General features: G+C 59.8%; 1 protein-coding gene across 2 annotated transcripts in view; it reads right to left on the reverse strand.

The window, feature by feature from the left end:
- The window catches only part of REXO1 (RNA exonuclease 1 homolog), a 33,275-nt gene extending 23,961 nt beyond the window's left edge, over nucleotides 1–9,314 (reverse strand). The window contains exon 1 of one of the 2 annotated variants that reach the window (XR_010153509.1): nucleotides 9,033–9,307. Coding sequence is in view for 1 of the 2 variants with exons in the window: in XM_016934612.4 (XP_016790101.3) it covers nucleotides 9,033–9,189 (157 nt within the window). In the remaining variant the exon portion in view is untranslated. Of the gene's footprint in view, nucleotides 1–9,032 lie in introns of both variants that reach the window. The other variant, XM_016934612.4, reaches the window with a different exon arrangement.
- Nucleotides 9,315–10,633: the final 1,319 nt, after the last annotated feature.

A 10,633-nucleotide genomic window follows, 5' to 3' on the forward strand; every position in this document is an offset into this window, starting at 1 on the left:
GCAACACGGTGAAACTCTGTCTCTACTAAAATACAAAAAATTAGCCGGGCGTGGCGGCGTGCTCCTGTAATCCCAGCTACTCGGGAGGCTGAGGCAAGAGTATCACTTGAACCCAGCAGCGGAAGTTGCAGTGAGCCAAGATCACGCCACTGCACTCCAGCCAGGGCGACAGAGCGAGACTCTGTCTCAAAAAAAAAAAAAAAAAAAAAAAGAGTCCAGCTCTCAGCTCCTCCTCATCCCAGGGCCTTTTCTGTCCCCAAAGGACATTTCCCAGTGGGTGTTTCCGGGGCTCCTGTGCTCCCCGTCAGGCACAGAGGACTAAAAGCATCCAGGAGCCCTGCAGCCTCTTCCAGGGGCTCACAGAGAAGCTGGAGTGGGCACCTCCACGGGGCGCTGCCCCTCAGCCAGGGGTTCATAGGCTGTTCCTAGGATGGGTGCCGTGGCGCCTAAGGAGGAACCCACACACCAGGGTGACTGCAAGCACGAGCTGTTTTTGTTACTTGGTGACCTGTGTGCAGATGCTGGGGGGACAGGGTGCTGGCTGGCAATGTGGGCCGACCCCGGCCCCATCATTCATTCCTCCAGCACATGTTCTCTGAATACCTGCCCAGGACCTCAGAGAGGGCACGTAGCCTGCAGGGCGCAAAGGGCAGGGCCCTCCCTCTCTGTCTCATCCACTCCCCCAAAGTCCATTTCCTCCAGGCAGCCCTCCAAAGTCCTCCCTGCAGAAGCAGCAGTGCCTGGCATAGTGCCTGGGATACAGAGGTGGAAGGCATGGTGGAGCCCTCACCTTACTCCACCTCCTCGGCCGTGGTGCACGGGGCGGTGGCCAACTCGGGCCTGCCCAGGCCCACTTCCATGGCTTCCAGATCCTGTCTCCCTAGGGCCTGCTCCTGAGGCAGTGCTGGCTCCCTTTTGGTCTCTGAGGGCCTCTGAGCCACTGTGAGAGGAGGAGGGAGGGGTCTCAAGAAAACGGACTGTGACCCGTGACCGTTAACAGGGTGGGGATGGACCTGTCGCCAGGACAAATGGACAGGCTGGGAAGCCACAGGGCGGGGATACGCCTGGAGTGCACGCCAGGCCCACATCCCCAAGCACACGCTCTCTGCCACCTTCCTGGCCCTGCCCCCTGCCAGGCTCTTCTGAGCACCCCAGCGTCGACGGAGCTGGCCCAGGGCAGGTGTCTGCAGAGATCTGAGGAAGGAAGGAAAGTGGGAAGGGGAAGGAAACACTGACCCAGAGGCGCGGGCCCCTCCACACCTGCAGCACACCGACTCTCCAGACATGAGTCTCTGTGGGAACAGGAAGAGACTCCAGAAAGCTGAGAATCGCAGACTGCCCAACCGCAGGAGCGCTCCCAGGCTGGGGACAGATGAGACAGCATATCAACAGTGAGCCCCATCGGCGGCAAGCTCCCAAGCAGCCCCAAGCCCAGAGCAGGAGAACATCCCAGGCTTTCCTCGAGCTGTCTCCATCCCCAGAGCCCACAGCCCTAATCCCACTTCCAGCCACAGGCAAACTCCTATTCATCCTCCAAAACCCAGCCCAGTAATCCTGTGTTTGGAAACACTCGCCCCACACCCCTGCAACTCTGAGTGACACCCGGGCCCGCCCCACGTCACCCCTCCACTCTCGACACTCCGAGTGACACCCGGGCCCACCCCACGTCACCCCTCCACTCCCTGCAACTCCAAGTGACAGCTGCCCTGTCTCCTGGACCCGGGCCCCCCCCACGTCACCCCCTCCGCTTCTGCTTCCCGAGTCCCCTCAGCCTGGCGCCACAGACACTGAGTCTAGATGGACCCAGCCAGGGCCTTGGAGGGCACCAGGAGCAGCTCCTGGCTGTACAGAGAACACTGAAGTCCTGGGGCGTGTGTGTCCAGGCTCAGCCCACAGCTCGTCCCCAGTCCTCCCCCAACCACTCCTTTCCTGAGGCCGGAAGCAGGGGCAGGTCCCAGAACCCCGGGCTCCAGGCACGCAGCCTGTCATGGGACGGGAGGCGCTCCGTCCTCACAGCCGTTCCCAAAAACCTCTCGGAGCCTAAGGGAGGGATCGCCCCGAAACAGCCAGTGCACATGCGGCTCCTCCAAGGGTCCCAGAGGACTTGGCTGTTAGAGGAGGAAGAGGAATGGCAACTGGAGAGGTCCCCGTGAGGCTCAGGGACCCCCAGGATTGCCCTGACAGGCTCCTGGCTCCCTGGGACCCAGGCGTCTCCTTCCACCCTGTTTATTTTCTTTTCAGGTTTTTGCTTTTTGTTCTGCAGCAGATCATACCAACAGAATCTACCCACTGCGCGGACAGCGTAAGCAACAAGCCACGGCCGGGCGCACCCAGCGCTCCCCGGAAACCTGCCTGCTCCTCTCTAGGGATTGCTTTGCAGAAGGGATTCTGAGGGTGGGGAGGAGGGCGGAGGAGGACAGCGTTTTCTCGTCAAAGTGAGGCCTGCTACGGCACAGCCCGCCGATGCTTCCCGTCACACTCAGATGCCACGACCCCAACGTGCAGAAGAGTTCGCGGAGGCCGAGGGAGGTTCAGGAAGCAACAGGCTCAAGGGGGTAACGCACAGCAGGAGGAGGCCGGGGCCTTCCTAGCGAGCTCTGCCCCACAGAAAGCCAAGCAAGACGCCTTCATTCCGGGGTATGGTCTCCAGAGGGACAGAGGCCGGCCACTGGCACCTGAGCCTCAAGTCTGCAGTCCCTGGAGGAGACGGTAAAGCTGCAGAGGGCTCTGGGGGGAGCGCTCTGGGGAGCGGCTCAGGCACTGCAAGAGTCCCCGGAACCCCTCCCAGCAGGCACGCTTGTCCCTGCTGACCCCAGCCCCAGCGAGCTGCTCTGCCTCTCCCATCTCAGGCTCTGGGGGCAGGGACGGTGCTTCTCAGGGTCTCTGCCTCTCCCTACAGGCAGAGCGCCAGCTCAGCCATCCCTCTCGAAAACACAAAAACAGGCCCAGCGCAGTGGCTCAAGCTTGTAATCCCAGCACTTTGGGAGGCTGAGGCGGGTGGATCACTTGAGGCCAGGAGTTCGAGACCAGCCTGGCCAACATGGTGAAACCCCATCTCTACTAAAAATACAAAAATTAGCCAGATGTGGTAGCAGGTGCCTGTAATCCCAGCTACCTGGGACACTGAGGCAGGAGAATCACTTGAATCCAGGAGGCGGAGGTTACAGGAAGCTAAGATGGAGCCACTGCACTCCAACAGCCTAGACGACAGAGCCAGATTCTGTTGCCAAAAAAAAAAAAAAAAAAGAAGAAGAAGCAAAGAAAACAAAAAAACAGCAGGTGGGGCCGCCAGACCAGCATCCTCATCCTCAGGACTACTGCCCCAAGCTAGATCTCTGTCTGTGGGGTTGTCCCCAGCACTGAAGGGTGCTGAGCAGTGTCCGTGGCCTCTGCCCTCTCTGTGCCTGCACCCCCAAACTGGCAACCAAAACATCTCCAGACATCTCCTAACATTCCCAAGGTGCAGAACCGCCCTGTCGGGATCAGTCACTGCTCTACTGAAGACCTAAGCAAAGAATCCTAAAATATGAATACCAAAACCAGCCTCGACTGGACGGCCCACGCCTGGAGGCAGCTCCGGGCCCAGCAGGTTTTCAAAGCTGCCCAGGCGCTCCGGAAGTCAGGTGAGGACCTCAGAACCTTGGGAAAAGCCCCCCCAAAAAAACAGAATCCAACCTCATCTGTGAGGCAGGGTCCCAGCCATGGCTCAAGCACAGCAAGCCCGGGGCCTCTGGTGTGGGGTCTGGAGGAGGCCTGGCAAGCAGCCCTGGTGTCGGACTCGGCAAAGGAAGCCACACTTCTCCTGCGGCTCTTCCGTATTCTCCGATGTTTCTAAAACAAACATTTCCCCAGGCCAGAAAACAGTACCTTCAAAAGTAAAGCACCCAGAGACCCGTGGCAACACGGACAGGCCCCCAGGCCCTGGGAACCCGGCACTTTTCCCATCGCCATCCACCTGGGGGAGAGCTGCCAGCACAATCCTGCTAGCATCTGCAAGAAGGCGGCTGCTCTGGAAACCCCAGGCCCCTTTCCTCTAACCCCCTCCACACAGGAACATCAAGAGTCACGGGGCAGCAGAGCCACCCACTCTGTGGTAGGAGTGTGGGGGGGGGGCTCCTCCTCCTCCAGGCCAGGGCAAAGCTTCAACCCCCAGCCCGGAGGGTCCCAGCTCCCCAGGGCCCAGAGCCGCAGCTGGACTCGCAGGCTCGCCAGCGAGGGCTGAAAAAGAAACGGCCTCAGCACCACTGCTGGTTGTCACCATTGGGGTCAGGGAAGCCCAGGGACGCTGCTCAACATCCTACAATGCAAAGGACGGCCCACCAGACAACAATCTGGCCCCCAATGTCCCTAGCACCAACCGTCCCTCCAGCAAGCTCCATAGCTGCCACTCCAGGCCAGGCAGGCAGGCAGCCCTGGTGGCCCGATTGCCCACCTGCCACCCGCTGGTAAAATCACCCCCGGGTCCTCATACGCCCTGGTCAGGCCTGGGGAACCAAAAGACAATACTGCTGGCTGCGGGGGTTCTCCCCTAGAGTCCATTCCTTCCTGGACACGGCTCACTGCGGATGAAAAGTCGGACCGAGGAGAGCACACACTGTCACGTCTCTGAAGGCGACAGGTGGTCAGACGGTGCCTTCACTGCCCCACGGAAAGCCGGCTGTCTCCCATCCACCAGGAGGAGGCAGCACAGGACGCAGCCAGCGGGAGCTCCTGACCCTCCTGCGAGGCCAGAGGAGATGAAGGCAAGCCATCCTCTGCAGCGAGGCGCCATTCTTGGCCTCCTTCTCCTTTCTTGCCTGACTCGGGGCCTCAGAGTTTCCGAGGAGAGCTGGCAAGCCCTAACAGATCAGTAGGATCCCAGGGCTCACCTGCCTAGCAGGAAGATGGGAGGCTGTCACCGTCACCGGAGAGCCAGGCCTGCTTCAGGCCCATCCTTGGAAGGTTTCAAGTTCCCTTCTGTGCCCAGCCCACAGAGGCTGGCAGCAAAAACGGCAGAGGAGGCAGGCAGGGCCCTGGCCCACCCACATCCAACCCAGCACTGCCAGTTACCAGCCACGCGTACACAGGTGAGCAGCCTCCCGGCGCTGGGCCTCAGTTTCCTCATCTGTAAACTGGGAAGAGCCACTCCCACTGCTGTTTGGGGGTCACAGGCAGAGTCCGCCCAGTACTGCTGTGGTAGTGGCCAAGTCCAGAGGTAGGGACCCCAGAGCCCATGCGAGGGGCCACATCTGAAGAGCCAGAAGGAGGAGGACCCCTGCCTGACCCGACTCTGCTAGAAGGCTCAGGAGATACTGGGTACACGGTGGCTGGGCTTCAGGAGATATTGGGTACACGGTGGCTGGGCTTCAGGAGATATTGGGTACACGGTGGCTGGGCTTCAGGGCTCCCCATGTACCTGGGGCTGCTTCCTGAGCGCCTCTACCCCAGGACCCCTGCCCTCTACAGATGCAGTTCTGGAGAGTCACCTGGAGCCCCAGCTGGGACGCCGCCAACAGCCCCACCCAGAACCACTGGCACCGGGCTGCCAGATCCTGAACCCGACTGCGGGATCCCCGAGGGCAGGAGCTGTGCGCCCCGCACACACGTCTGCCGCTCACTTTGCAGTATAGGATGGCCCCTTCCCCAGGCCTGGGACTGTCCTGCTGGGGCCTGAGTCAGCCTGTGGTGCAGCACCAGCATCCCCTCAACGTGGTGCCCTCAGCCTCTGCCTCCCTCAGGAGAAGCATCATCTGGGAGCTCGTTCCTGCCGGAGCTGTGAAGCCCTGAGTTGGGGCCCACCGCACCTCTGGAGAGCCCTGGACTTTCCTGCAATCCTCCCCGGAAGGGTTCCCTCTCCTGGAAGACAGTGTCCTGCCTCTCAGTAGGACACAGACTCCCTGAGACGCCGCAGGGAGTGCGGGGCAGTGGGCAGGGGGGCCTGGGTTCTGAGGTCAGATGGGAGGAAGGTGGGATCTAGCCCTGCCCACTCCACATAGACAACCGAGGCCCCTCACCTACCACCAGGCTGCAGCCAAGGCCCAGGCAGCAGAGAGCGGCCACTGGGGGGAGAGTAACGCTCATTCCCAACTCACAAGGCTGGGATAGAACGTGCCCCTCTAGGCCGGGGCTGCACGTCCCTGCGTCCCAGGGCTACACGGTGCCCGCCGTAAGGGCTGCTGGACCATCCCTCCAAGCCACCCTGGGCAGGTCCAGCCGGCTCTGAAATGGCTGAGCAGCCCAGCGCGGTGCTTCACGCCTGTCATCCCAGCACTTCAGGAGGCTGAGGAGAGAGGATCGCTTGAGTCCAGGAGCTCAAGACCACCATGGGCAACAAAGTGAGACCCCGTCTCGGCAAAAATTTTAAACATTAGCGAGGTGTGATGTCACATGCCTGTGGTCTCAGCTGGTCAGGAGGCTGAGCCAGGTGGATCCCTTGAGTCCAGGAGGTCGAGGCTGCAGTAAGCTGTGATCGCACCACTGCACTCCAGCCTGGGTGATAAAGTGAGACCCTGTCTCAAAAATTAATTAATTAAATAAAATGGCTGAGCAGGTCCAGGGATAAGAGCCCAGAAGGAAACCTGAGTCCTTCAGCCGTGCTGCTCAAGGTCGCCAATGACCCGCTGAGCCTGTGACCCAGGGCCCAGGAGCACCAGCCACCTTCCTGTTCCCGTCGCAGCTCCGCCAAGCCTCCCAACCCTGCCTGCCTTGGTGCCCTCATCAGATGCCCTCTCCTTCTCCCAGAGGCCCTGGAAGCTCCAACCCTGCCCTGGCCAGGTGGCAGTATGGGCAAAACACGTTCCTTGATAAGCCTCCGTTTCCCCACCGGCAGCAAATAGCTCACAGGGTCACCATGCAGCGCGTGTCCAGCACAGCGCATGGCCCCACAGGTGCTCCAGGGCTAGCTGACGGCTTTTCACCTGAACCTCTGTCCACTCTCAATCCTGGGAGGCCAGCGCTCCTGTCTATCTCCTCTCTGGAGGCCGCTGCCCTGTGCACCCTGAAATCCCCTTGAGAGAACATGGCAAAGGGTAGATCACGCCAGCCTCTTCAAATCTCATAGGAAACTGGGCGTGTGTAAATCTGGAGGGGTGGACATGGGACATGCATTCCCCCTGTCCTCAGAGGGCAGCCTGATGAACATGTCACGGAGGAGGAAACAGAGGGTCAGAGAAACCTCACCGCAAGGAAGATGGATCCTGCCTTCTGCGGGGGGAGGCAGTCTTCTACCAGACAGTAACAAGAAGCCCTACCACCCCACCAGAGATGGGAAAAGGAGTTCATTCTCACCAGCAAAAGGGAAATGCAGACACACCATGGTAAGAGGCAGGCAGCTGCATTTTTCCCATAGGAACGCGGGGCAGACAGGAAGACGACATCACCAAAGGGACCCTCAAAAATAAGCCTTTGAGAAACAAATGAGCCATTTGGGATGCAGACAGATATCAAAAGCCTGACTTGCGCCGGGTGCAGTAGCTCACACCTGTAACCCCAGCACTTTGGGAGGCCGAAGCAGGTCTGCTCGAGGCCAGGAGTTTGAGACAAGCCTGGACAACATAGCGAGACCCTATCTCCACAAAAAAAATACAAGTTAGCCAGGCGTGGTGGTGGCACCCGCCGCCCATAGTCCCAGCTACTCAGGAGGTTCAGGCAGGAGGATCCCTTGAGCCCAGGAGGTTGAGGCCTCTAAGAGCTGTGATCGCACCACTGCACTCCAGCCTGGACTATAGAGTGAGACCCTGTCTCTAAAAATAGGGTTAAAATGAGCATCGTGAGTCTGGTGTCACAGCCTCCGAGAAGCCTCTCCCACGCACTGCCTTCTTCACCAACTCCCAGCCCCCGCCAAAGCCGGCTGCGTGCTCCCAGGACATCACGACCTATGCTAAGGGATCTGTAGGCACAGCTGTCGGCAGGTCCCTGAGAGCACAGCCAGCATCGTACGCAGCTCTGAATCCCCCGCCTCAAACACAGCGAAGACGCTGGGCGGTGGGGTGCTGACAAGTGATTGCTTGCATCTGTCCACCTGCAAACAACCGCCCACAGGTGCAGGTGTCCTAAGCACACTTATCAGGGAAATTAGAAAAAAATGTTACCTTTTCTAGCAAAACAGGAAGATAAACCTATTCTTAAATCCTAGAGAAGATGTTTCTCTTTTGCAGGAAAAGGTTCTGAGCTGAGACTGTTTCATGGTTAAAGTAAAAACAATGCTTGAAACTCACGCCCAATGAGGAAATCTGGGACGAAGGAAGTCAGGGGCTGGGGGAAGCAGAGAGCCACTATCAAGGGACAGAGGTAACAGGGGAGTCTGAATGACATCACACTGGATAACCCTCCCTCCACGACTTTCCTTGCGATGTCCCTCTTTTTCTCCAATCCAAATCCCACATCTCCTCCAAGAAACGCTGCCATGACGATGAAAACCACCATGACGCTGTGAGGTGGAGTCCACCAACGTCCTCTGCCCGACCAAAAGCATGAAATTCCTCGAAGCCCACTCGAGTAAGCTTTGACTTCCTGCCAGTCATGCTGGACACAGGGCTCGACAAACACAGGAGACGATCCTCGGACCATCCTGACTTAACGACTGGAGACTGAGGTGGCCGCTGCCAGAGGCGCGGCCGGAGGAAACGTCAGGAAATAAACAAGGGCGGCCACAAGCACATGGGGTCCGGGAAGCGGCGGGCGCGAATCAGGGGCAGGAGGAGTCCAGGACCTGCCTAGCGCCGGCCGCGCCCGTCTCCCGAGCCCCCTCGTGTCAGGCCCGGTGCCCGCTACTCAACATGCGCTCGCACTCCGCCCTCTAGACAGCCCTGGCAGGACGCGTCCTCCTAGTTGACATTTCACACTCGTGAAGACGAAAGCTTAGTGACATCTAGTGCTTTGCACCGGGTCCCAGGGTGGGTGGTCCCGATCCCGGTCCCGACTGGGAAAACCGTCGCCCGCGAACGTGTGGGGAGGAGGCTGGGCCGAGAACGGGGACCCCGGGCGGGACCGGGGTGGGGTCCAGACCCGGGCAGGGGAGCCGAGCCCAAGGCAAGTAGGCGGGCGGGCATTACCTGCTGCGGGGGGCGCCTCTCCGCCGTCACCGGGCGCGCCGGGGCCCCGGGCCCCGCGGTGCCGGAAGTGGCAGTAGGGCCGCCGGCAGGGCCCCCCGGGCGCCCCAGACCAATAGGGGCAGTCAATGGCCCGGAAGAAGCCAGTGGAGCGTAGCATGGTCCGTCCCGCGGCGGGGCCCCGGCCCGGAGCCGCCCGGGCCCCAGGGCCCCCTCACTGGCGCCGCGGTCGCCGCCGCCCGCGCCTCACGGACCCCGCCGCCGCCATCTTGCTCCGAGGCCCCCGGAGGCCCTCGGGACGCCGCCGCAAGGGACACCGGGAGGGGCTGCCCGCAGCGCGCCTGCTCAGAAACGCCTGCTCCTGCGCGACCAAGGCTGGTGGCGGACCCCTGGGCCGGGACAGACGGCCGCGGGAGGAAGTAAGGAGGGCGGGGGCTGCCCTGCCTGCGGTCTCCGGGAGCCTCGCCAGCGCCGCCGCCCGACCTTCGGCGGCTGTAGCGGCGCCATCTTGAGCCCCAGGCCCCTGCGGCGCCAGGGCTGTCCACGGCGCGCCTGACCAAAAAAAGCCCCGCGGGGCCCGCTATTACTCATTTGCGTATTGTTTCCATTCGTTAGCATATCACCTTAAAGCGCCCTCTGCCGGACGAGGAGAGTTCTGCGGGGAGGTGGCCTTAAACCTGGGCCAGGTGAAACCCACGGTTGAATTACTCCGTTCACAGTCTTTAAAAATCCCCTCGCCCTGGTATACAGCTGGCTCTCAGGAAACGCCTTAATCTCCCCAACCTCGACTCTTGTCATCAGTCTAATGACCAGGTCCACGTTCACTCATTTGTTCAACAAATATTGAGCGCCTACTGTATACCAGGCTAGATGGTGAATTTTAACAGACAAACGAGGAACAAGGCTGGGATGGGGCAACTCTGTAGTCTGGTGGAGTAGGCCCACGTCTTAATGGGAAGTTTAACCTGGTGCATTTTGGTGGGACTGTAAAATAGTGCCACTGCTATGTAAAACAAAAAACCCAAAAAGTTTGTTTTTAAGAGACAGGGTCTTGCTCTGTCACCCAGGCTGGAGAGCAGTGGTGCGATCACGGCTCACTGCAGCCTCGACTTCCCTGGCTCAGGTGATTCTCCCACCTCAGCCTCCCGAGTAGCTAAAACCACAGGTGTGCACCATCATGCCTGGCTAATTTTTTGTATTTTGTGTAGAGATGTTAAAAGTTAAACAGAGTTACCCTATGAGCAACTCTATTCCTGGGTATACACCCAAAAAGAATAGAAAGCAAAGTCTTAGGTCGGGCACAGTGGCTCATGTCTGTAATCCCAACACTCTGGGAGGCTGAGGCGGGTGGATCACTTGAGCCCAGGATTTCAAGACCAGCTTGGCCAATATGGCAAAACCCTGTCCTACTAAAAATACAAAAATTAGCTGGGCGCGATGGCTCATGCCTGTAATCCCAGCTCTTTGGGAGGCCGAGGGAAGATCAACCGAGGTCAGGAGTTTGAGACCAGCCTGCCCAAGATGGCGAAACCCCGCCTCTATTAAAAATACAAAAATTAGCTGGGCGTGGTGGCGGGCGCCTGTAGTCCCAACTACTTGGGAGG

This window comes from Pan troglodytes, chromosome 20 (genome assembly GCF_028858775.2).
Source record: "Pan troglodytes isolate AG18354 chromosome 20, NHGRI_mPanTro3-v2.0_pri, whole genome shotgun sequence".
NCBI lineage: Eukaryota > Metazoa > Chordata > Mammalia > Primates > Hominidae > Pan > Pan troglodytes.